The following is a 25834-nucleotide window of genomic DNA, read 5'->3' on the forward strand; positions in this document are numbered from 1 at the left end:
AGCCAAAAGCTTTTTAAGTGGAAAATTCGAATTTAGTTTTTCAGTCATTTTGACAGCCCTACTGTGTACCACATTTAAAAGACTTGGAAAATCTACAAAAATGTTTTGTTTTGAAAGGAAAACATGATAATCTGGAAATATGAACTATTCCTTCATTTTTAGAGAGGTTACAGTTTATATTTACCTGTTAATATTTATCACTTTGAATGTTGGTTTGAATAATAAACTCACGAGGTAAGTACTACCAGGTAAGTAACATCTCAGTATGGCTGAACATCATAATTTGCTTCTAAACACACAAATGGAATAATTAATAACTGCAGAGATGCAGTTTTAACCAGTCTCATATACACTATCTAGACAAACCTCATTCTGTACATGGCTGTGAGGTGCAGAAAATAGCATCTTGACTGATGCGGTCACCATAAGTATGGCTACTCTTTCTTTTTCTTTTCACATCTTCATCACTACTTTCTTACTTTCTTACACTTTGGGCCACTAAACAAGTTCCTCTTTCCATCCATCATGTTCTTTGCATCGTTAACGCCATGCACACTTTATTTTGAAGCGACAGAAGAACAAGTTCACTTTCAGAATAACAACCATTAAAAATAATTACACACACACAGTGGTGATTTGGGGCAACTTGGTGTCTTAGGCCCATATGCCTGGCAAACTCCACCCCCTTATAACAATTAGTAGTAGGTTTCTGATCAATACATTTTGGTCAATAAATTTTTCCAGCTGTGCTAAATACCTGTTCACTGTATCACTGCACTGAACAAATAGCAGATCGTTATTGTTGCACATTTTAATTTACATTTGAATGTTGTTTTTGGAATAACTACCGGTCCCACTTTGACTATAAAGGTGTAGTCACATTTACCACAGTTTAGGGCAAAATCCACTTGAGCATTTGAGGTTTTGTATGAAACACTTCCTTTTTGATCTGTATGGTACAACTCGTGTATTTCTAAAATAATATTGTGATATGAGCCATTTGGAATATATTTTAAAACAAAGCCAGTGACAAATTCTCAAGTTTCCCACTTCACCCTCCTTCACTCTAGTCCTGCAGAGTGTATTCAATGTAGTGTCTCAATGAATGTGACGTTACCTGATGCATGTCATCATCACAGGGCACTAGTAAAACTGAACTTTCAGTTCCTTATAATGGTTAACACAAGAAATCACTGGACTATTTGATTTTCATCATAAAGGAGGATCCAACATGGCCTTTCCTCCAGCCAAGTTATTCAAACACGCACACACATACACACACATGCACAACCACACACTAGCTGACTTTACAGCGGAAGTCTTTGTCTTAGTTGTCTTCCCTCCCATCAGAGGACAACGGCACCTTTGAGTTTGGCAGAAGCGTGAAGGTAACTTGCTCTACTGACCATTATCTCACAATTGACTGTGTTTTTCTGTTGTTCTACTGTATTAATGATGATTCGGTGCTTAATGTGCATTAGTAAATAGGGTTTAATTCCAAATCAATACATACTACAGTGCCATGTATATTGTGTCATGCAAATTAATTTGCTTTTAAAATGGCGCTTGTTTGGTAACAGAAATGAGACTGACATAGAAATCCATTCGTTATCAAACATGACATCATGTTTCTGGATGCATTTCTCTCTCACACATGCATAGATGTCTGTTAAATCAGACCATAGCAAGGATGAGGAGGGGAATCATGGGCCAGAGGTCACGGTTATGGAGACGAACCGCTTCGGCTTCATTCTAGGGAATGGAGAAACTGACAGGTCAGTGTTGATGTCTGGCTCAGAGTTTAGGTGGAACCTGATTTAAGTGTTCTTGACTGTATTTGTATGCTGTAAGCCCTAGTTGAGCACAGTGTGTGTGATTAAATATATCATCTGTGGTCAAGGTGCTTCTAATTCTGTATTACCAATATTGATAATTCATAATTCACCATGTTACCGTCACCTTCCGCACTTCTTACTCTCATTTTCTCCTTCTCAACATCCTGTCATGTTGCCATGGTGATTTCTAGCCTGTCAGAGTGTGGTTTCCTGTTTTTTGTGCGTGTTTGCCTCTTGTGACACTCGTGCTGTGCTCTGGTATGGGGACGCGCTTTAGTGAGAGTGAGTTAGGAAGCAGGGTAAAGGTGTGTGATTTTCTGCTTCAGTGGAAAGTATGTTCACACTGACTGTACAGTGACAGTGATGCTGCTGTATTGTGAGTGTAGTGTTGCTGATTGTGTGTGTTGTTGACAGTGACGGTCCATGTCCTGAGTTAGTGAGACATCGAGAGTCCAAGTGGCTCAACCTCATGACTCAATGGGAGCAAGTGATGGAGAAAAAGAGCAACAAGGTGTGTCTATCTTGCTATTGTATACTTGTGTGTAAAATTGTACATAAAATCAAATCTATATCTAGCACATTTTTTAATATAATAAGTTGTGGCCCCCATCCATATCTAGGGACCAGAATATCATTCAGACATTTATTCAAACATGGAGTCCCAGCAATATCTAAGCACTATGATAGAAAATATCATGAAGACAAAAGAAATTCATATTTATCAGTTGGAATGTATAATTCACATGGAAAAGCATCTGTCAGGCCAACTCTTACGTTGTTGTGGCAAGATTTGCATGGACACGCATTTCTTCAAAAAAAAACATTTTTAGTCATGCAATGATAAAATTATAAATTTTGTGCCAACCCCTTGTGGAAATACAAGTACACTTGAGCATACTTTAAAGAAAAAAAGTGCTTACGGAAATAATATACATTCATTTTTATTTTATATATTCATTTTTCATTTTAAATGTATATTAAATGCAATTAGCTGAATTTTAGTCTGCTTTTATGACCACTTAAATAATATTTATGTGTAATTTCATAATTACTTCCGTTGTCTTTGAAATATAGCTAATGTGTACTGCCAAATGTACTGACAAGCATTTATGATGAACTAAAATATATTTTAATATCATTTCTATTGAAACCTTTATGTCATGTATTTAAATATATTCCTAATTACACATTTGTAATGAAGAAGTTGCACTGTAGTATTTAAAATATTATCCCCCGGTTTCACAGACGAGGCTTAAGCCTAATCCTAGACTAAAATGTAAGTCTTAGCTGTTTTAACTGAAAGAAACTTGCACTGATTGATCTTAAAATATATCAGTGCCTTTGTTTTGTCTCAAGATGCACCCCAGTAATGTTTTTTTCTAAGCATGTTTATAAAAATGACTTAAATGTCCTAATTGAACTATGGCCTAATCCTGGTTTAGTCTAAGCCCTGTCTGTGAAACCGGGCCATTAACTCTAAATGTAATATCAAATAACTCTGCAGTTAAAAATGATAATCAAGTGCTTTACATTGTCCTTTTGTATATTAGTCTCCACATCAAAAATAAATGTAAACTATGTCTTTCACGCATGACAAGATTATTACAACATCATTATTTGATAAGTTAAACTTTCAATTTGACATTATATCAAAGTGCACTTTTACTTGTTTTACTTGAGTGTGTTAAGAAAGTCATGAGAGTGAACTCTCTTCAAGTACACTTAAGTGGCCTTTTGTTTCATTAATATTTATTATCTGATAATTGTATTATCTGCTAGTAGTTTTTTTTTTAAAAATATACTTTCAAGATTTGAAGTTACAATTAAGCACATTTGTTTTTCACAAGGGACAGAGAAGAGAAAGAATAATAACGTTCAGATTATTTGTAAGTTGAACAGCTGTAAACTGTAGAGGCCTGTTTATGGAACTTGAAAATTCATAAATCTGTAATCAGTTAATGAATTAGAGATGTGTAAATTGCCCAGATGTTTCAAAAGCTGCCATTGGCTCAAGCTGGCCATAAAGAAAAAATGTGATGACAAACAAAATCATCAAAGTAGTTTTGAAAATAAATGTATTCCGCTGTTTATGATCTTGATTGATTCTTTGAGCCTTTATTCGTCTGCTGATTATTGTGTGAGACCTCATATCATTGTCAGTCGGCCTACATATGATACAGGATGTTGAATGTCAAATACTGCAGCCTGCAAATGAGTGCCAAATTCCTCTGTATGTACCTTGACCAATCATAAAAAAGAAGATTTAGGATCATTATATTTAATGCTAAGGTAATTATTAACTAAATGTTTTATCCAATAATACCCAATATGCTAACATTTCCAAAACTCTTCCAAAAGTCATCTGCAGTCAAAACAGCTTTCGTAGCATGAGTCTTACGGTAGTCAACAGCATCGCTCAGCTCTCTTTCTTTGTGTCAGGTCAAAGGTCAGTGTCAGAAGGGCATCCCAGCATCCGTCAGGGCAAAGGGCTGGCCACTGCTCTGTGGAGCTAAGGATAGAAAAGAAAAAAGTCAAGAACTCTATAAAGTAAGTGATTGGTCATATTTGTATCATCTTTTTTATATACTCTTATATAAGCCCTGTGTTTCCTCTGTCTCCACTAGCGTCTAGTTAAAGCTCCAGATCATCAGGGATGGACCGATATCATCAAAAGAGACACAGACAGACAATTTCCCTTCCACGAGATGTTCCAGTCCAAAGACGGTCATGGGTACTGTGTTGCCGTTCCCTTCCCTTTCAATGTGCTCTGCAGCATTATAATTCACAACATTAGTCATAAAGCTCCCGTTCTCATGCGGTGTCTGCTTCTGTCTGGTCTCTGTATGAGCAGTCAGAAGGACTTGCTGGAGGTCCTGAAAGCGTACACTCAGTATCGTCCAGACGAGGGCTACTGTCAGGCGCAGGGTCCAGTGGCAGCTGTCCTTCTGATGAACATGCCTGCCGAGGTACTGCTTCTGTCATGATTATTTACCTGGTAATACAGTAAATAACAAAGAGCTATTACAGATTAAACAACCAAATGTGACCCTGGACCACAAAACCAGTCATAAGGGTCAATTTTTCGAAATTGAGATTTATACGTCATCTGAAAGCTGAATAAATAAGCGTTTCATTGATGTATGGTTTGTTAGGATAGGACAATATTTGGCCAAGATACAACTATTTGAAAATCTGGAATCTGAGGGTACAAAAAAATACTAAAAATTCTAAATACTGAGAAAATCACCTTTAAAGTTGTTCAAATGAAGTTCTTAGCAATGCATATTACTAATCAGAAATTAAGTTTTAATATATTTACAGTAGGAAACTTACAAAATATCTTCATGGAACATGATCTTTACTTAATATCCTAATGATTTTTGGCATAAAAGAAAAATCTATAATTTTGACCCATACAATGTTTTTTTGGCTATTGCTACAAATATACCCCAGTGACTTAAGACTGCTTTTGTGCTCCAGGGTCACAAATAATATGTGAAACATACATTTATAATGTACACTGCCATTCAAACATTTGGGGGCATTTTTGAAATAAGTCAAAGTAAAAACAGTAATATTGTGAAATATTTTTACAATTGTAAATAATTTTACTGTTTTCTGTTTTCATATATTATAAAATGTAATTTATTCCTGTGATCAAAGCTGAATTTTCAGCATCATTACTCCAGTCTTCAGTGTCACACGATCCTTCAGAAATCATTATAATATGCTGCTTTGCTGCTCAGGAAACATTTATTATTATTATTATCAATGTTGAAAACAGCTGCTTAATATTTTTGTGGAAACCATGATAATTTCTTTTCAGAATTCTTTGAATAGAAATAAAAAAAACAGCATTTAATTTTTGCAAGATTATAAATGTCTTTACTGTTTATTTTGATCAATTTAATGCATCCTTGGTGTATTAAAGTATTCATTTCTTTTTTTAAAATGTTACTGATCTCATACGAAACAAATTATGCAATGCTAAACAATTTCAAACAGTAGTTTACTACCATTTATTGCCACATGACCTCAATACTATTATTTAAAGGCATAGTTCACCCAACAATGAAATGTTAATCACAAAAGAAGATATTTTGAAGAATGTTGGGAAACAAACAGTAGCCAGTAGCCATTGACTTCCATAGAAGAAAAACACTATGGAAGTCAGTAGCTACCTGCAGCTGTTTGGTTACCAACATTCTTCAAAATATCTTCTTTTGTGTTCAACAGAAGAAAGAAATTCATACAGGTTTGAAACCACTTGAGGGTGAGTAAATGATGACAGAGTTTTCATCTTTGGGAGAACTGCCCCTTAAATATTTAATTCCATGAGTGGTGTCCAGCTATTATATCTGAAATTGTATGTATTGGCTACTGCAGAAATAGTTTGTTTGCTAGTATCCTTGATGCTTAATATGGCCTAATTATTTGCTTTGTTTTAGGAGGCGTTCTGGTGTCTGGCGCAGATTAGTGAGCTCTACCTCCCTGGATATTACAGCCCTCTGCTGGTAGGGCATCTTTACAGTAACCTTGAAAACAGCTGTTAAATGGGTGTGAAAAATGAAAAATAGGCTTTTATTTTTCTTTCTCTTCAGGAAGGTGTTTTATTCGATGCTGCTGTTCTCTCAAGCGTGTTAAAAAAACAGTGTCCTGCCGCACACAAACACCTACAGAATCAGGGGGTGGAGCCTCTCATGTTTGCCACTGATTGGCTGATGTGTCTGTACAGCCGTCACCTGCCCTTCGACACTCTGCTCAGAGTCTGGGATCTCTTTTTCTGCTGTGGTTTGTTTTTTAACTATATATTTGCATGATTTAAAGATGCACTAATGCTGCGTTCAAGTCCTCCTGGGACGTTCGTACTTACGAGTTGACAAGTCGTAATTACGACGTCAGATGCGTTCAAGTCAGTTTAGTCGGCACAAGATGGCGGTGTACCTTCTTTTAATAAATTACAAGAAAATACAACAGGGTCTGCATTTTTTTACTTGGATTTCATTAACTAGCTGCGTAACAAGAACATGACCAATTTAAGTTTATAGGACAACTAAACCATCAATTTAAACAAAAATTTACCGTCAACTACAGACGTTGCATCCATCGATTCCGCCATGTTTCTCATTGACACGCCCCCAACTCGGAAACTCGGGGCTTAAAGAAAATTTCGAGTTTCCCACTCGTAATAATGACTTTGTGGTGGCGTTCATGTGCGTTCAACTCGTAAATACGATCTATCCGACATGACTTGAACACACCATAAGTAATTGTTGGTTTGATTGTGGTCTTAGACGTTATACTGCCACCTATTGGCTTGGATGGCAAATCATGCAAACATTTTCAGATACTGGGTGCTACTGTTGCAATATTTGTCACCATTTACCACTGTTTATTCTGCAACAATAAGTGTCCGATAGTGTCCGTTTGCTATTGAATACAGTGTGAAACAGGCCATGTGATTTCAGCAGGGCGGTTAGCACAGCTCAACTTGCATTATGCAGAATAAAACATTTGTTAGGCCACTAATACCACCAGTTTTAAAACCTATTTGTCAAAAGTACCATCCATTCTTTGGTTGTATTTAGTTTTATGAAAAAATGCTGAGTGCACCTTTATTACACCTCTTGCCATGTTGAGCTGTTGTTGGAGTCCATGCATTGAGCACAGCTTGTGTGTGTTGCAGGTGTGCGTGTTTTGTTTCAGGTCGCTGTGGTGCTGGTGCGCCGCTGTCTGGGAGAAGGACGGCTGCGAAAAGAGTGTGATGGACAGATGGAAACCCTGGAAAGACTGCGAGGTGTAAAACAGCGTGTTCAACATGAGCAGGCTGATGCCTTTATCCATGAGGTAATATTACTGATTATTTCAACTCATCTGAATAAAGGCCTGTTCACACCCTAATGAATCTCTGTATGATTTGCATGCAGATACCTGGTTAGCCTGAGAGCTTAGCCTATACAACACTCATCTGCTTTACACAATTATGACAATATTCACAACAATCTTTAATGTAATTTCGTGTTAAACGTGTAAATATTTCAGTTAGGATCAATGTTAAATAATTTAATATTGTTTAACTTTATCAAGTGAACTTTTTGTCCAGTTAATTTTATTATGCACTACATAGTAAGCATTTATATACATATTTTAAATTAATGTCATTTGTGTGTACTTAGTTTAACTATTAGTTGATAGAGACCTGATTTCTCACAACACCAGCTCTCTTATCTCTGCACTCTTGTATTCGGTGTTGTTTGATAAACACCATAGTGAACACAAAAATCTGAAAACTGAGTATTTGAAAATATTTAAATACTGTTTGACTTCTTTCTTCTCCTGTGAACTGGGTTAACTGTCTAAAACTGCGACCTACTGTCATGAATATGCATTTACATTTAGACCATCTGCTGTTTATACGCATTAAAGGGATAGTTCACCCAAAAATGAAAATTACCCCATGATTTACTCACCCTCAAGTCATCCTAGGTGTATAAGACTTTCTTCTTTCAGACGAATACAGTCGGAGTTATATTAAATAATGTTCTGGCTATTACAAGATTTATAATGGCAGTGAATGGGTGTTAAGATTTGGAAACCCAATAAAGTGCATCCATTCATCATAAAAGTTCTCCACACGGCTCCGGGGGGTTAATAAAGGCCTTCTGAAGCAAATCGATGCATTTGTGTAAGAAAAATATTCATATTTAAAACTTTATAAACTGTAATCTCTAGCTTCCGCTAACTGTTGGACTTCTTTACTCAAAACCACTGTTACACCCTCAGGTATGTTCGGTGTCCCTGTCCTGGGCGGACCTGCAAAAACAAACTGAGAAAGAGCTGGAGAAATGGAAAAAAGAGAGACCAAACTCGACCTTTGACCCGCGAGGGCGCTGTCACGGATACCGAATGGCATGGGAGAGAGCGCAGGACAAACAAAAGGAACATGAAAAGAAGGAGCGACCGAAGGGAAGCCTGACTCTTCCTCTCATGCGCTCACATTCTTCTCTTTCTCCTTCAGTTCTGCGCAAGAAATGGAGAAAGAGGAGCAGCAAGACTGACACAGAGGAGTGGGATGGAGGGGGTAGAAAATTCTCGCAAAGTGTGATGGAGGAGAGCGATGACGAGGAGGTGAGGAGGAGGAGTGTGTGCGGTATCGTTGGGGAGCAAAGGGTCAAAAGGGACAGGCTAGCGGACGAACTCTGCACACACAAAGATCACAGCACACCTCCCAACATCTCAGTGGTGGTGTCCTCCACTATTGACTGTGATGTCTTTGAGAAAGAGCATACAGAAACATCTTTGAACCAACAGAAAGAGAATTCAGAAACAACACGAGGTGAAGAGAAAGAAAGGACCGCTGGGTTTGAGGTTGAGGAAAGCATACAGACAAATCATCATATACAGGACACAAATCAAGATGCACAGAGTACAGAAATGCAAGGACATCAGGTTGAACAGAATATAGAAAAAGACAAAACTCAAGATGATCAGAATACAGAAGCACCAACAAATCAAAATGAACAGAATACAGACAAACAGACGTGTCAAGATGAACAGACTGTGGAGACTGAGAGAAATTTAGAGGCATGTGGGGAAAGTACATCACAGGAAGAAGACATACAGACTGACTCCAGTAAACAGGAAGAGGAAATACAACCAGACAGCAACATCCAGGAAGAAGAAATACGAACAGAATATTGCAAACAAGAAGAAGAAACTGAAGAAGATAGGTTGCCAAACATCATAGTGACTGAAGAAAATGAGGAAAATATCCCAGAGAAAGAGATACAGATACATGTTGTCCAGAAGGAAGAGAGGTCTCAAACATCTAGAGATCAACATGAAGAACATGAACACTTGGAAAGACCAAAAGACAGTTTGTTCATACACACAGCTATAGAGGAAGTTGAGGAGACTCAGCCTATTGGTGAAAACCGTACTGATGCAGACAAGGAGGAAGGGATTCAGCAAGAGTTTGATGTTCTCCCTGAGGAGACCACAGAGATATCAGACCCTTTAAAGATGTATGAGGAGAAAGATGACAAGAGATTGGAGGAAGACAGACAAGATATAAGCTTAGAAGAGAGTGACAGTCACTCTCATAGTGCTGGTAAAGAAACCGTGTCACCATCTGAAGCAGCACTAACATCATCCTCTTTAAAAACTGAACAAGAAAGTGAAAGAGAGCATCTGGACGGATCAGCAGATCCCCTACAGCAATCCCAATCAGGCCACCAAGAGCACAATGACATGTATGCTACTGTTACTTCCAAAGAGTTGGAGCATTGTCCAACAGATCCCACTGTGGAGGATGCAGTAGGATCTGGCAACCCAGAGCAAAGTGAAGTGGATTCTGCTGATGGCACCATCATCCTTGAACCTCAGGATGCAACAGTAGCATCTACACACTCTGTTGGCAGATGTGGTAATAAAGAAATCCGTGAGATCAATCCCAAAATTAGTGAAGTAAATGAATCACCTGAAAATATAGCATGTTGTGAAGCCAATACTGATGAATCAAGCAAACTCACAAACAATGTAGAGGATGGTATTTGTAGATCTGTCTATGCAGAAAGCAACGAAATACATGCTGCTCCTGGATCAGAAAAACCCGAACGCAACACAATAGACATCACTGCCGAATCTGGCAAACTAGAAAGCAATGGTATGGAAATTGCTGCTGGATCTGGCAACCCAGAGATTAACAGTGTGCCTGTTACAAGTGAATCTGGCAACCCAGAGAACAGCACTGTGCCTGTTACAAGTGAATCTGGCAACCCAGAGAACAACACTGTGCCTGTTACAAGTGAATCTGGCAACCCAGAGAACAACACTGTGCTTGTTACAAGTGAATCTGGCAACCCAGAGAACAACACTGTGCTTGTTACAAGTGAATCTGGCAACCCAGAGAACAACACTGTGCCTGTTACAAGTGAATCTGGCAACCCAGAGAACAACACTGTGCCTGTTACAAGTGAATCTGGCAACCCAGAGGATTCTGCTGTTGGCAACCTTGAAAACAATGATGTGCATTTTACAACGGGATCTGGCAACCCTGAATGCAAAATGACAGATGTTACCACTGACACTGAAAAACCAGAAAACGATGGCATGGAAGTTGCTGTTGGATCTGACAATTCAGAGAGCAATATAGTTGGTTCTCCTGTTGAAAACCCAGAATGTAATGATGTGCAAGTTACAACTGGATCTGGCAACACAGAGAGTAATATAGTGGATTCTGCTGTTGGATCTGGCAACCCGGATCACAAAGAAGTGCATGTCACAAATGAATCAGACAACTCAGAGACCAGCAGAGAGCATGTGACCACTGGATCTAGCAACCCAGAGCCCAATGATGTGCCTTCTACAAGTGAATCTGGCAACCCTGAGAACAATATAATAGATTCTGCTGTTGGATCTGGCAACCAAGATTACAAAGATGATCATGTCACAACCGGATCTGACAACTCGGAGACCAGCAGAGAGCATGTAACTGCTGGAACTGGCAACCCTCATAACAGTGAATGTGCAATACCAGGAGACAGCCAAGGGTTAGAGTCCCTCTCTTCAATTCAATCTTCAAAATCCCCAAACGTCCCACCAGCTCACCTCTGCGTGCGCAGGACTTCCAGCTCGCGGGTTTCCTATCCCACAATCCTCTCTGAGGACACCTTCAAAGAGCCACAGCAGCAAGAACACACACATTCAGAACAGACAACAGACGCACCAACACAAGACACACACGCTCAGCCTAACTCACTGACAAAGGCAGGCACCCCAAAACGTCTGGGTCTGTTTCGCCGTCTCCGAGGGGAGACCAATAAAGCCCCCGTCCCCAAAATCCTCATCCAGGACTTTAGCAATAAAGAGGAGGGGCTGACGGCGAAAGAGAGGAGGAGGAGAAAGAGAGAGAAAGAGCAAAAAGAAAGAGAAGAGAAAGACAGAAAGAAACAAGAGAAGGAAATGGAAAAGGACAAAGACAAAGAAAGGAAAAAGCCTCAGACAAGAGGAAGGAGCTTCCAGGTGCTCAGCAGGAAGGGTGCTGATAATGTCGTGTCCCCCGGGAACAGTAACTCTCAGACATCTCACGCCAGGAGAAACTCTGCCCCTTTTTCTGACGGATATTTTTAAATAATCAGAGACTCGATCACATATTTGTATTCCGCAGTGGGAGTGAGATGTTTTAATGTGACTTGTGCAATGATTTGATGTGGCTTGTTATATTCACTGCTTCATCTCTTGGTTTAAAACCATAATTATTTTCATAGAAAAATAAAATCAGGAGGAGACATTTGTGTGTAAATGTATTCAGCAGTCTTTGTGAGGTTGGATGTGGGAGTGTTTTTTCCACATCCTTTACGTCTGAGTTCAGTCGATGGGCGGTTATGATGTTTCTGTCTGATTTTCATCTTCACTGTCACTTGCAAGCACTTCCTGGCTCTGCATCGTCTGATTGGGCAACTGAGAGGGAGTGGGCAGAACTGAACCAAAGAAAAGCGAACAAAACTGAAAGGAAAGAAAGCAGGGACTGAATATTAGTGAGATCTGGGCATTGGGTTTTATATTTTTAAACAAATGATTCATTTAAATAATTATTGTACCTTTTTGTTGGGAGGCCCTTCTGCAAGTGCTTCCTCTTCACTGAATGAGTGCTTTCTGTTATTGGAGGGTCGTGGTGGGGATGCGGGTGCATGTGATGGTCCAGGTAGTTCGCTGGTCTCCATGGCGATGAGAAATGAGTCCATGTCATCGCTCATGAAGTCATCTGGTGGTTGTTCTGTGTCAGGGCTATGGAAGAAAAAGTATTAAAGTAACAAATATAACTCAATATAAAGTTTTTAAGATTATATTCCACATTTTATGATTTTTACTTACTGTTTTGTGTCAGAGTTGACGTGGTTCTTTGGATGCGAGTCCTCTGACAGTGTAGCGAGGACAAAATTTGCCTCCAGAACACTGTCTGTTACACTCAGGATAACTGGACTAAAAACACAACCACAAACACACACAGGTGAGTATACACAAATACACTGCTGCTTAAAAGTTTGGAGTAAATAAGATTTGTTTTTAATAAATACATACTTTTATTTAGCAAGGATGCATTAAATTGATCAAAAGTGACAGTAAAGACATTTATAATGTTACAAAAGATTCAAATAAATGCAGTTCTTTGAAATTTCGATTCATTAAAGAATCCAAAAAAAAAAAAAAATCAGTTTCCACAAACATATTAAGCAGCACGATTGTTTTCAACATGGATAATAATCAGAAATTTTTCTTGAGCAGCAAATTTTATTTATTTAGTCATTTAGCAGACGCTTTTATCCAAAGCGACTTACAAATGAGAATATTATAATGATTTCTGAAGGATCATGTGACACTGAAGACTGGAGTAATGATGCTGAACATTCAGCTTTTAATGACATTTTAACAGATTTTAAATTTTAGTAATATTTAACAATATCACTGTTTTTACTCATCAAATAAATGCAGTCTTGGTGAGGCATCTTTCAAAAATATTTGCATATCCAAACTTTTGCATGGTAGCATACATATCAATTTTAAATATTTTAAAATAAGCTATGTGAACAAAAAGTGAACTTGGGCTAGTTCATAAGCAAACAGAAACTAACCTGCCTGGCTCATCAAAATACATAGAGACTGGAAGACCAGATGACTCAGCAAATACAAGCAAACCCTGATGAGAGACAAAAACATTAGTTTTAATGCTATAGCATTCTATGGTTATTTTAATAGCAAAATCAAGGTTAAAATATATTCATATATAAAACAGCTAATTACCTATTTAATATGTTTAAGAGCCATTCTTATCCATTCTTGATTTTGCAACCCTCTACAGACACCTTGGCAATAGAATTGCCATTGGCTAGTAATTTATTTAAGTTTACTCGCCAGAAAAGTCTGAAAATGTAATTAAATTTGACCCTATTTACGTTTTTACTATAACAAAAATCCCTTTTTTTTTTTAAAACAAATGTTACAAATCTTTCATGAAAATGTAACATTTTTTTGGTCCAAAAATAACTTTTTGAAATAATCATTATAAATAACATATATATATATATATATATGAATATACAAACATTTTGTTTCAGCATCATATCTCATTTTCATTTAGTTTAACTTGATGTACTTAAAAATATTAAATAATAATAAATGTAGACGTGCAAAAATAAATAAACCTGACAAAAACACAACAAAATGACTAACTGTATGGATGTGATTACACGCAATACACGGAGCTTTTCCTTCACCATTGTAACGCGCTGCTTTTGCAAGCTTCCGTGAAAACGTTTCAGCCTTTATTTCCCTTTTTCGCCCTTTAGAAGATATCACAGGTTCATCAAGTTCGTCGAAATGATGCATCCTTGATCACTGTTATTCAGCTTTGAAGAAACTCCTCTCAGCTAGCACGTCTTTTCAAAGTGAAAGTAGCCTTGTCACCTGACCTGAATACAGTGCGCTGATTCAGATGACAATGTTGATGCCTGACAAACGTTGTTGTTGTTGTTGTGATCATAAACTGTATGGATGTGATTACACTCAATACACAGAGCTTTTCCCTCATCATGGTAACGCGCTGTTTTTGCAAGGTTCCGTGAAAATGTTTCAGCTTTTATTTTCCTTTTTCGCCCTGAAGAAGATATCACAGGTTCAAGTTCGTCGAAATTATGCATCCTCGATCACTTTTAGTCAGCTTTGAAGAAACTCCTCTGAGCTAGCACGTCTTTTCAAAGTGAAAGTAGCCTTGTCACCTGACCTGAATACAGTGCGCTGATTCGCTAAAATTGACTTATCGGCTTCAGTTCAAAAACAACAAGGGCGCTTGTCGGCTTCTGCAGTAAAACGTGAACTCGCGATGCCTTGAAAGTGGACAAAACTGGCTTTTTTGACAAAACGTGTTTAGGGTTCAGATCGCGCTATATGTGGAGAATAATGCATTTTTTTAACAATTTTTTTTTAAAGTGGCGTTTATCGGTTTTTGTAAATTAACTCTTCATATATAGATCCAATCAAACTATTTGCACAAAAAACCAGTGTGCTTATAATTAAGACAATACATTAAAATAATATGATAAGAAATGCCAGTTTGCAATATCAAGCAGCATAGCGAGCTGTTTTGTACAGATAAAAGTAAATGGATGCGGATGAAACCGGAAGCCTCAACACATTCGGGTTACAAATAGCTACACTCAGGTTAAAAATAAGTTGGATGTTGGGGCCTTAAATATTGTTTCACTCAGATATTTGTCAAATTGTGCTAGATTTGTTGTCTTTAAGGCCTGTCTTTGGGTGTGAATGTTTGTGTGAGAACACACTCACCCTGAGCTCTTTGAGGCAGAAGGTGACGAAAGTGGCGTTTATCGGTTTTTGCAAATGAACTCTTCATATATAGATCCAATCAAACTATTTGCACTAAAAACCAGTGTGTTTATAATTAAGACAATACATTAAAATAATATGTTAAGAAATGCCAGTTTGCAATATCAAGCAGCATAGCGAGCTGTTTTGTACAGATAAAAGTAAATGGATGCGGATGAAACCGGAAGCCTCAACACATTCGGGTTACAAATAGCTACACTCAGGTTAAAAATAAGTTGGATGTTGGGGCCTTAAATATTGTTTCACTCAGATATTTGTCAAATTGTGCTAGATTTGTTGTCTTTAAGGCCTGTCTTTGGGTGTGAATGTTTGTGTGAGAACACACTCACCCTGAGCTCTTTGAGGCAGAAGGTGACGCTGGTCTGAGTGCCGACGGCAAAATGATCAAACTCCTCCGAGCTCAAACACAGTTCAGTCATCATTGCTCTGAGAGAGTCTGAGAGAGGAAAAAACTTTGACTTGATTCGTTTCATGCATATCATAAGAATATAGACTGACATGACTGATACCTGCATCATCCTCCACGTGGTTCCTGAGCCACACGCGATCACTGCTCACTGACAGATTCACCTCGTCTAGAGACGGAGGGAAATGCAGAACTGTGTCCACCATCAACCTACAGTGGACATCGAAGTACATCAGAAAATGATTAAACAGACTCTGAATGGGAATGCGAATGGCTTGATAATATTGAGGTATTAAAATGAATGTAAACCTGGGTTGAGCCTGTAGCACGTTTGCACAGCTCTCTTTATCAAACACGGCCTGCAGACTCTCACAGTCCTGAAAGGACAAATTGTGTGTTTTCAAGAGCCCTGTAACAAACACACACAGTTTAGGTGATCATACTGTAAAATATGCCATTTGTATGCAAGATTTTGAGTTTATTTAGAAGAAAAAATTTATTACTGACTGATTGCCATGCCATAATAAAGGTTAATCAAGTCAATTTTAATTTGTATAACACTTTTCATAATACTCACTTCAAAGCAGCTTTACAAAAAATCACAATGTTTGTTCATATTTATACTATCTTAATATGTTTATTCCTCATAATCGCATTTAGCAGATTAGAACTGGCCGATAATATAGTTACACTCTGTCATGATATAAACAATAAAGCATTTGAGATTTTCTCGCTTTATGTGAGTATGCTGTATGTATGCAAGCAGGCAAAGTTGACCACTTGCATCTCCAACTTTATATATAGAGCTGTGCAATGATAATATATTTTACATTTAATCCTACTAACAAAAAATGTGTTTTCAGCCGACTGTTTTTACCATGTTTACAGTGCAGAGTTATGGTCAGCCGACTCGTTTCACTGTTCAACTGAATACGGCATTTTTCTACAGAGCGATCCAGAGACGCCAGGGACTTGAACACAGCCTGAACACTCTGAAGAACACAAGACAAAGACAGACTAGCAGGAAAACATTCCCATCAAGAAGACTTTGCTGTACATTGTGAATTTCCTTTTTACATTTTAGCCTGCCTGAAAAAACTGTGCATGCAAGAGGAAATTACTAATATATATAGACACATTCTAGTGTATAAGTGATGAATGGACAGGTATTTAGCTCATAAAGACATGAAGAGGAACTGCAGGGATGGAATGAACAGGAACAGGAAATGTCACCTTGATGGGCATCTTGCAGCGGAAGCTCTGGTCTGAAGCAGCCTGATATCTCTGGAAGAAGAGAGGAGACAGCAGGAAGCAGGCGAAGGCTGACCGGGATGAGTTGACCGACCGTAAGGCCAACTAAAAACACAGGACACACACAAGTCACATGACCTCACAGCATAGAAAATCATATTACACATTATTCCAACACCTCACATCAGGCTAAACAATCATAAACACCGGAAACAAACACATACCCCATCCTCCACAGGCTCCAAATACAGGTCCTCTCCGATTCTTGACAGGGAATGTATGGCTTTTGCTAAAACTACAACAAGTGTGGATCAGTATACTTCTATTCATAAAGTAATTTTATATAAGTGCATGCGAAGCCTGTTTACACGTCTATGTTACGCTAACGTTACACCATTTAAGTTTATTTATGATGCAGCTTTGAAAAACGAACTTCGTCTGAACGAAGTTACTCTCACGAGCTATTTACCTTTCACGTTTCCTCCGGTTACAACACAATCCATTACGGTTTGCTTGTGAACAATATTCCTTTTAAACAGAGTTTACATAAAGTATCCAGCGCCAGGAGCAGAATCTTTAACGACGAACCACGGAATCAGCCACATGACGCCAGTGGCCATTATAACGCAAGAAATTGATCGTGAAGAAAAGTTAAGAGCTGTTATCTGTTATCTCGTAACATATGGTACATCATTCAGACAAAAGTAAACTTGCAATAAGCGGATAATTCAGGAATTTGGCAGGTGTGCGCCACTGTTTACTTCGAATCCGACACGCGGCGCGTATTTTCTGCTCTGGCCAATCAGCGCGAGGGATCTCGCGTTTAGGGATATACGGCGTTTGCGTCATAACAAAGCGCCCACATACAAAAGGTACAGGTTCATGTACAGTACATGAAACGAACAGCATAAAATGCGTTAGGAAAGAGGTTAAATATGAGCAACAGGTTCTGCCGGGTCCACTTAAAGTTAAATGACATCACGACAATGTTAATCATAATACAATTCCCGTGACAGCAGCACCACCTCACGATTTATAATTTTTACTTTTACTTTTAGTCATTTAGCAGACGCTTTTATCCAAAGCGACTTACAAATAAGAAAAAGTAATTAAAACTAAAAGCTAAAACTCTATAAATACTATATATATACACATTTAAGAAAATAAAAGAAGTTAAATAAAAATGACAAATGCATACAACAACACTTCAAAACTAAAACATTTAAATTTAAATTTAGCATTTAAAATACGTCTAATACAAATCAAACTACATTAGTTTATCAGTAATACTAAAAAAAATAACACTGAGCCAAACACTAAAATACTAAATGCTAAAATAACAACAACTTACTGACACATAGTAAGAAATGGTTATGAAAAACTGAAACAGAAGCGAAACAAGTAGTAGGAAAGAGGAGAAATAAAAAGCGATACGTATTGATATATTGCCTATGTTAAACCGTAAAATGGATAGTAATATAATAATAGTATGCCGCATTCTCACTTTCACAATAACACCCGTTCAAAAAAAAAAAAAAAAAAATAATAATAATAATAAAAACATTAAGAAGAGGAGCTTAGACTAAGGGTCTTTTCTGGCAAATTACACTGTTGCATAAAATTGCATTTTTTAAGTAATAGTGTGTATTTTAGTGGAAGTTAACAATATTGTTTGATGCGAATCTGAATTGTTTGGTGCAACACCTGTTAATCTGTCATGAAACTATTTAAAGTAATTAACTCAAAAGGTTACATAATTTTACATCATTAATCTAATGTCTGATTTCACATTACCATAATTATTTCATTGTAACTGCACTTCATTGTATTTTACTTTATATTATATAAATATGAATATAAATCTAGAGTAATCCACCTATATAATACCATAATTACTACACTTAATTAGTGTACTACAACAAGTGATTTTGCATTAGAGAATTGCAGTTCATTGGCTGCTTAAAAGAAAATGGGTGACCAATAAAATGAAATTACTCAACTTTCTGAAGCAGTGACTTCATATTAAGGTGTCGAAATGTTCTCAAGAAGACACAGTGTCTCAGCCATTTAGCGGCTGGTCAGAGGGAGTGACAAAAATACAAAATGTTTCATCCTGACACACTTGTCTTACCTGTCCATCTGGGTGTTGGACACACCTCTTTCTGGCTTTTGCACTATTCTTTATGGCACTCCTTCCTTTTGCAACACTCAGAAATCGGGAAAGGATCAAACAGTTTTGAGAGCTCACATGACGGATGGAAAACAAAGAGGATCTGAATGACTGATGGGCATAAATACTTGTGTGGACTAACATGATGACATAAATGAAGGATCTATGGAACTGTACAGCTCTACCAGTAACTATCATGGGTGAAAGTTGAGCGTCTAGAGCGAGTCTGCTTGAATGCTTGCACTTACCCAATATCTGTGAGTTGTCTCTACTCATGTGTGCGCATGTGGTACCATAGAGTCCAATGGCGGAGTTGGACCCTGTCTCAGACTCTCATGCCCTACTGGAATCTATGCTTCAGAAATTACGACTGAACCCTCAGACCAACAGTAGCTCAGTCACTGATATGCAAACATGCAGTCCGTCTGGAGAATGTAATGCTGAACCAGTGGAAGATTCATCTAAAACAACAATTGATCAGTTTGGGTTTTCTTCCAACAGTAAAGAGCAGGATGGACGCGCCTCAGTCTGGAATAAATGGGCGAAACCTTGGACTCAACAATCTTCTAATTTTGGGGATGCATTGACTTCTGTTCCTAAACAACCTGTCAGAAGGATCAGTAAGCACAACTCAGGATTCTCTGGTAGACCTAAACGTCCACCATTGATTTGGGGGGAACACAAGCGCTTCACATCAGAGAGGACGGGCGATGTCACTTCCTGGGTTGGAGACGATCAGATGCCGGAGAAGAAGCAACATTTTTCTCTGGAAGGGGAGACCAGCTCAAATGTGCCACCTTTATACAAAACAGAATCCTTCCAAAACCCCCCTGATCTTTTAGCTCCAACGCTAACAACAGCATCTTCAGTGCTGGAAAAAACAGAGGTCAGAGGTCAAAGTGGCACATGGAGTTGGCGTACTGGGACTGAGAGAAATGAAAGCACCAGATTTCATGAGCAATCAGGAAATACGCCAAAGACAAGTAGAAAGAAGTGGGGGGAGGCTAAAAGGTGGGCTCAGAATGTGAAAGAGAGATGGAGAGAGAGACACAGAAACACACCGACCAGACAAAGAGATGATGGAGAAAGACAAGTGCAGAGTGAAGTACAAGTGAGTATTGGGGTCAGTCAAGCCAGTTTGGGACAAGTTCTTTGTCTATTAGTGGTGCTTACTTACATCAATATTAATACAGTGAGCCAAGCACTGGAAAAATATTAAATTAGCCTCATGTAAAGATCAAGACTATTAATGGGATGACCGAATGCATGATCCTCCCCAAAAAATCTGTTTGGCACGTTGGTGTACGCTTACAAATCGCACATGGGACTAATTAAACTCAATAATAGTGCCACATTGCCTTTGTTTTAAACATCAAACTTCTTTAAGCACTGGACTGATGCGCAATGACTGGTGGGTAAATTTCCTTCTCCACTTCCTGTGAAGTGATGTATCGATGTACACTTATTCCCTATGCTGTTCACAGTGCCCTTCAAACTAAACATGTTCGCTCACTTCAGACTGGAATCACACTTAAGATGGCAAAATTCTCTAAGTCCACTTTGAAGTCCACTTACAGTCAAATGGAACACACCTAATGTGCTAAAAACATCCAGAATGCCTTAGCAACCACCTAGCAATGCCCTAGCAACTCCATAATATGCTAAAACCACCGAGAATGCTTTACCAACCTTACAGCAATGTGCCAGCATTCAATCACCCAAACAATTCAGCATCATGGCTGAGACTTTTTAAAGGGTTAGTTCACCCAAAAATTAAAATTCTGTCATTAATTACTCACCCTCGTGTTGTTCGAAACCCGTAAGACCTTCGTTCATCTTCGGAACACAATTTAAGATATTTTTGATGAAATATGAGGGCTCTCTGACCCTCCCATAGACAGCAAGGTAACTACCACGTTCAAGGTAGGGTGAGTAATTAATGACAGAATTTTCATTCATTTTTGGACTAACCCTTTAAGGGCAAGCACAAGTAAAATCTGGAATTATTTTAAAAGTGAATGTCCTTTATGCTTATATTCAGAGTAATCGCTCTTCGTTATTGGTGCCCATCGATGTGAACGACACACCTACAGCACTCACTGAGACTACAGAAATCCATCATGAAGAGATCAACACAGTGCTGGCTGAAGATGGCCCTGGTTCACTAAGCTACATGAGGTAAACACATCAGCCAGTGACATTAGAAATATGCATCAGACATAGTTATCATTCCACAGGTGTGATCCATTAATCACTTTCTATTTCATGTGAAACTGTCTCATCGAGAAAGAATGTGTGACCCCTTGGGGCTAAAAGAGTAAAATTATCTATTGTAACTATTAAAGCCACATCCTGGTTCAGGTGATTTTCATTGGTTGTATATGGCATTCTGTTTACATGATCTTTCATCCTTCTTGTCAGTGACAGTCTGTTCTCGTTTGGAACTACTTCTAATTTAATGGAGGAGATCTTCAGCGGTACGGAGTGGGCTCGGTTTCTCTCAGTTAACTGCGGCAAACCGGAGCAATCAAACGAGTTACCAAATACTAATAACCAATCACATGAAGAAGAATTGCCAAGTAAATGGACTCATAAAGACCCAACCGATTCCCATTTAGGTTGGACACAACCGCCGCACCTAGAGAGCTTTGCACAAGACATGGCCTCCGATAAACAGACCGAGACGTCCCAAATGAGTGTTACTGATCTCCCCACAAATCCACTACAAACTTCTGACCCGTTTATAGATCAGTCACAAAACATCAATCTGAACCCCAACAAATCTCACAACAGTGAGCAATCAAATGGACAATCACAGTTTTCCCAGCTTGATCCGAATGAATCAAAGGCAACTGAGCATAGTGATCAACAGCCGACGTCTAATCAAGTGTCCGGCCCCAGTCATAACCAGCCACAAGGTGGGACGAAGGATTTTATTCCCCTCCTTGACCTTTCAAATGTTAAGGTGAGAGTATAAGCATTATAAGCAGAAACAATACTTTTTTCTTGTGTTATTAGTATTAAAAATATTCTTTCTTGTTTCCTTTCCTTCTTTTCTCTCAGTCAATGAAAAGATTGTCCGTAACATCCCACGGATCTCTGAGCCGAAAAAGAGAGCACTGGACGAAAAGGAGGGCATCGTTTGAACACACAACACAAGACATGGAGGACGAGGCACAGCCTTCAAACCCTTCAGCCGCAACTTCCCTCAACTCGCTCCTGGACTCCGTCTCTCAAGACTCAGAGTCTTCTGAAACTTTGGAGACTGCGGTCAAAAAGGTAGGATGTACTATATGTCAGAAGTTAATGTGCATTCTGATAAAGCAGTTTTAACTGATATTATTGATAACTGACTTATCAATATTAAGATCAGGTTTTGGTTTTTGGGTTTGAACATAAAGGGAGTTTGTTACTACAGAGGCACATGTGTTACTATGTTAAGATGCTTGTGGTTTTAGTGCCTTTGTTGAATTAATTTTTGGGGGGTGCTGGATTTTCAGCTTGTCGTGTGAACAAGGCTACTACGGTGTGCGTCACTACAAAAAATTTTTTTTGGACAGGTACTGTAGGTCATACTGTGTGATTAATGTGTGACGTAAGAAACTTAACTCTGATATGAGGGCCATCCTTATTAATTTTAGCTTGTACACTACCATTCAAAGGTTTTGAGTCAGTAATTATAATATTACAAAAGATTTCTATTTCAAATAGATGATGTTCTTTAGAACTTTGTATTGATCAAAGAATCCTGAAAAATGTAGTACAGATTCCACAAAAATATTAACAGCTGTTTTTAACACTGACGATAATAAGAAAGCTTCTTAAGCAGCAAATCAGCACATTAGAATGATTTCTGAAGGATCATGTGACACTGAAGACTGGAATAATGATGCTGAAAATTCAGTTTTGATCACAGGAATAAATTACATTTTATGTAAATAACTAATATATTATTTCCAATAGAATATTTTAAATTGTAATAATATTTCACAGTGTTTACTGTATCAAATAAATGCAGCCTTAATGAGAATAATAAGACACAGCATGAACAGGCCTGCAACAGCTGGTCATTTCAAATGGCAATTCTTTTCAGCTGATGTGTCTATTGTAAACACATTCTATCAATTGTGAATCCATTGTAATCATATTAGTGTCCACAATTACAATCCATCATGTCATGGTTTCTCCTCTTCTCTCAGAGGAGGATGGAAGACACTCGATGCGTTCGATTCTCTGAGGAGGTTATCATCTTACCGCCCAGCTATTTGCCAGAATCTGATGATGATAATGATGATGAAGAAAATGATAACGACTGGCAAGAAGAACCTTCTCCCCGGCCTTCTTTCCCTAAGTTGATTGTGTCTTTAAAATCCAGAAGAGGAAAGTACAAATTTTAACTCTCTTCACATCTGACTCCACCTCTGAAATTCTGCAGCTCACATAAACAGAGACTGTACTTCCAAGAGACAAGAGCGACACAGAAAATGATCATTATTACATTCTGGAAAAAAAATCATTTTAATGAGACTGCCATATGCCAGCATCAGTTTGATACGCCATTACATTAAATGCATTTTTTTATTAAAAATTAAGTAAAATGTAATAAGAGGTTGTGCAATTTATTTTCCAAGATATCATTACTCAAGTAAATAAAGTTCAAGTAAATAAAGTGATCAGAATGAAAATCAAGCTGATTTAGACAAATATTTCACATGAAACACACAGAATATCCATATACTCACATATCATTATTTTCTTTCTTCGTTCATTTTACACGCTGAAAGATTATCTAGTATTTAATGAATGATTTACTGTTCTATATGTAATTTAATTTACTCCTGCTTAATTAGTTTGTATATACACTGTCAGTCAAAGGTTTGATCAAAACTCTCACTTTTTACATGAAGCAACTTAAAATGAAATTTTGTAGACAAATATACAGTAAATTGTGATAAGAATTTCTTGAGAAAATGAGACACTGTCCAGCAAACATGGAAAATCTGTTTAAAGCTCAAGAAATAAGATGCTTTGATTGGTTAACGTTTTTGGTTACTATGTAACTCTCATACTTACATTTCTGTTATTTCATAGTTTTGATGACTTGGTTATTATTCTAAAATGCAGAAAATAAGAATAAAGAATGATCAGGTGCATATACAGACTTTTGACTGGTAGTGTAGGCTATTTGTATAGATGTGTGTTTTCTCAGGGTTTGGGCTTGACCGAAGAATGCTTTTATTTAAACTCTTTAACAAATCCAGCCCTAGGTTCACAGATTTAAAACAAACTACTACTATACCATTACTATACCGAAAGTGCAAATAATCACAAATCTAGAAGTAGCTATATTATTTGAAAGTCTCATTGGTTTGACGGGTCCTGCCGTCCGATAGAAAAGGTCCCTGAGTCATTTGAGCTCTTCTCCAATGCTTTGATTGACATCTGGCTTCCCTCATAGAGTCTGTTGTTTGCTGACTCGGACACAACGCCTGATACCTGTCATACAGAGGACACAAAGATAAGACATCGCTCTACTTATCTCTACATATTTACATCAGTAAACTCTGGCACCTCTTCAAATTTCTTTGCTTTGTACTCGTCCGCCCCTTTATGAAAGTTGAGAAGGATGATGTCACAGAGCACTGTAGCCTGCAAAAATATACATCAGTTAGATATTATGTGCCTAACCAGCAGTTTTGCCAGCATTAATGTGTGTGTCACAACTGTCTTACCAATCCCACTGAAGTGAAAGCTGCCACCAAATTAATCAGAAATGGCACAGTGCTAAACTTTCCTGCCTGCAAATAGATAAGCAAAATGAGACACGCACAAGTCCGTATGTCACATAAGCTGCTTTATAGCATTTAGGGCTATACAGTCTACCCACATTGCCAGACACGATTATTTCAAAGCGGATGGCGTTAGCTTTATGAAGCGTTCGATGCTCGGTCCCATCTTCGGACTGATAGTATTTAGCAAACCTGGAAGAGACAAAAAGAAGATGCAGTTGCAGAAAAGACAGAATGATGCATGAGTATGTGTGTTAACGTGCTACCTGAAGTTATATCCATTGGAAGCAAGGCTGTTCTCAAAAGCAGCATCCAAGCGTGTGAAGAAGTAATTGGGATTGCAGTACGTCACATTATAGTCCAGATTACACTTCCAGTTGATGTTAATTCCAATCTCTCCTCCCTGACACACAAAACACACACATCAAACAACACAAAAACATTGTTTACTTCATATATACATATCATATATAGTATATCTATATGTATAATTTTCACCTTTGAAGACATACCTGGGAGGTTTTATCAGATTTAACTCACTTCTGGGGACAAAACCTCCCCATATACAATGTCATTGTGTGTGTCACTGGAAAAAGTCTATATGAAACAGCCTATGCAGTTTTGGAGTGAGCATTGCCAATATTATCCACAAAAAAAAAAGCATTTTTCATTCAAAACTGAGCTGCATAAGCTCAGACCCTGTTGGATCAGAGAGGACTATGACCAGTTCCAAAAAGAAATGCAAAACCTGTGCTAACTGAAAGAAGACAATTTGACAAAAATATTGAATCAAAGATTTAGAGATAATATAGCATAATGAGAGATTTACAAGCGATTTTTTAAAAGGCCTGTCATTTTTTAACATTTTCATGTTAACATGATTTTTGTGTGAAAGGCTTATTAATCTTTTCTGCGGTAGACTAAATTTCCTAATCTGTGTCTATGATGGGCATAAAAAAACCTTGAAAAGTCAAATAAA

At 37.9% G+C, this 25834-nt stretch overlaps 4 protein-coding genes across 4 annotated transcripts; 2 read left to right on the plus strand and 2 right to left on the minus strand.

The window, feature by feature from the left end:
* Nucleotides 1-1324: 1324 nt before the first annotated feature.
* LOC107742611 (uncharacterized) lies at nucleotides 1325-12108 on the plus strand. The gene is made up of 10 exons (XM_016555658.1): nucleotides 1325-1388; nucleotides 1663-1775; nucleotides 2250-2346; nucleotides 4275-4382; nucleotides 4460-4566; nucleotides 4687-4801; nucleotides 6284-6349; nucleotides 6437-6626; nucleotides 7522-7682; nucleotides 8619-12108. The coding sequence occupies exons 2-10, from the start codon at nucleotides 1663-1665 to the stop codon at nucleotides 11964-11966; spliced, it is 4305 nt and encodes a 1434-aa protein (XP_016411144.1). The 5' UTR covers nucleotides 1325-1388; the 3' UTR covers nucleotides 11967-12108.
* On the minus strand, nucleotides 11988-17707 carry rad9a (RAD9 checkpoint clamp component A). The gene is made up of 11 exons (XM_016555682.1): nucleotides 17366-17707; nucleotides 17121-17191; nucleotides 16879-17001; nucleotides 16523-16637; nucleotides 15955-16054; nucleotides 15749-15855; nucleotides 15569-15675; nucleotides 13469-13533; nucleotides 12711-12818; nucleotides 12437-12623; nucleotides 11988-12341 (listed from the first exon to the last, which is right to left on the minus strand). Exons 1-11 carry the CDS (start codon nucleotides 17397-17399, stop codon nucleotides 12219-12221), a joined length of 1140 nt encoding a protein of 379 aa, XP_016411168.1. The 5' UTR covers nucleotides 17400-17707; the 3' UTR covers nucleotides 11988-12218.
* On the plus strand, nucleotides 16932-23704 carry LOC107742621 (uncharacterized). The gene is made up of 6 exons (XM_016555670.1): nucleotides 16932-16991; nucleotides 19109-20177; nucleotides 21108-21244; nucleotides 21488-22031; nucleotides 22130-22345; nucleotides 23266-23704. The coding sequence occupies exons 2-6, from the start codon at nucleotides 19371-19373 to the stop codon at nucleotides 23461-23463; spliced, it is 1902 nt and encodes a 633-aa protein (XP_016411156.1). The 5' UTR covers nucleotides 16932-16991; nucleotides 19109-19370; the 3' UTR covers nucleotides 23464-23704.
* A 274-nt stretch (nucleotides 23705-23978) lies between these two features.
* Nucleotides 23979-25365, minus strand: LOC107742712 (P2X purinoceptor 3-like). Its single transcript, XM_016555749.1, has 6 exons — nucleotides 25354-25365; nucleotides 25122-25258; nucleotides 24954-25047; nucleotides 24799-24864; nucleotides 24638-24715; nucleotides 23979-24562 (listed from the first exon to the last, which is right to left on the minus strand). Exons 1-6 carry the CDS (start codon nucleotides 25363-25365, stop codon nucleotides 24428-24430), a joined length of 522 nt encoding a protein of 173 aa, XP_016411235.1. The 3' UTR covers nucleotides 23979-24427.
* Nucleotides 25366-25834: the final 469 nt, after the last annotated feature.

The sequence above is a fragment of the Sinocyclocheilus rhinocerous genome, unplaced genomic scaffold (assembly GCF_001515625.1).
Source record: "Sinocyclocheilus rhinocerous isolate Xijiao unplaced genomic scaffold, SAMN03320098_v1.1 scaffold70, whole genome shotgun sequence".
Lineage (NCBI taxonomy): Eukaryota > Metazoa > Chordata > Actinopteri > Cypriniformes > Cyprinidae > Sinocyclocheilus > Sinocyclocheilus rhinocerous.

Bases quoted from the DNA above. Each gene is read 5' to 3' on its own strand.
- LOC107742611 (XM_016555658.1), top strand. From the start codon at position 1,663: ATGTCTGTTAAATCAGACCATAGCAAGGATGAGGAGGGGAATCATGGG. The intron at 1,776-2,249 runs GTCAGTGTTGAT...TGTTGTTGACAG, and splicing joins GGGAATGGAGAAACTGACAG to TGACGGTCCATGTCCTGAGT. The intron at 4,383-4,459 runs GTAAGTGATTGG...TGTCTCCACTAG, and splicing joins AAAGTCAAGAACTCTATAAA to CGTCTAGTTAAAGCTCCAGA.
- rad9a (XM_016555682.1), bottom strand. From the start codon at position 17,399: ATGGATTGTGTTGTAACCGGAGGAAACGTGAAAG. The intron at 15,676-15,748 runs GTATCAGTCATG...TTCCTCTCTCAG, and splicing joins CCACGTGGAGGATGATGCAG to ACTCTCTCAGAGCAATGATG. The intron at 13,534-15,568 runs GTGAGTGTGTTC...GTCTCTCATCAG, and splicing joins TCTGCCTCAAAGAGCTCAGG to GGTTTGCTTGTATTTGCTGA.
- LOC107742621 (XM_016555670.1), top strand. From the start codon at position 19,371: ATGGCGGAGTTGGACCCTGTCTCAGACTCTCATGCCCTACTGGAATCT. The intron at 21,245-21,487 runs GTAAACACATCA...CCTTCTTGTCAG, and splicing joins GGTTCACTAAGCTACATGAG to TGACAGTCTGTTCTCGTTTG. The intron at 22,346-23,265 runs GTAGGATGTACT...CTCTTCTCTCAG, and splicing joins TGGAGACTGCGGTCAAAAAG to AGGAGGATGGAAGACACTCG.
- LOC107742712 (XM_016555749.1), bottom strand. The intron at 25,048-25,121 runs GTAGCACGTTAA...TGTCTCTTCCAG, and splicing joins TCCAATGGATATAACTTCAG to GTTTGCTAAATACTATCAGT. The intron at 24,865-24,953 runs GTGGGTAGACTG...ATCTATTTGCAG, and splicing joins AAATAATCGTGTCTGGCAAT to GCAGGAAAGTTTAGCACTGT.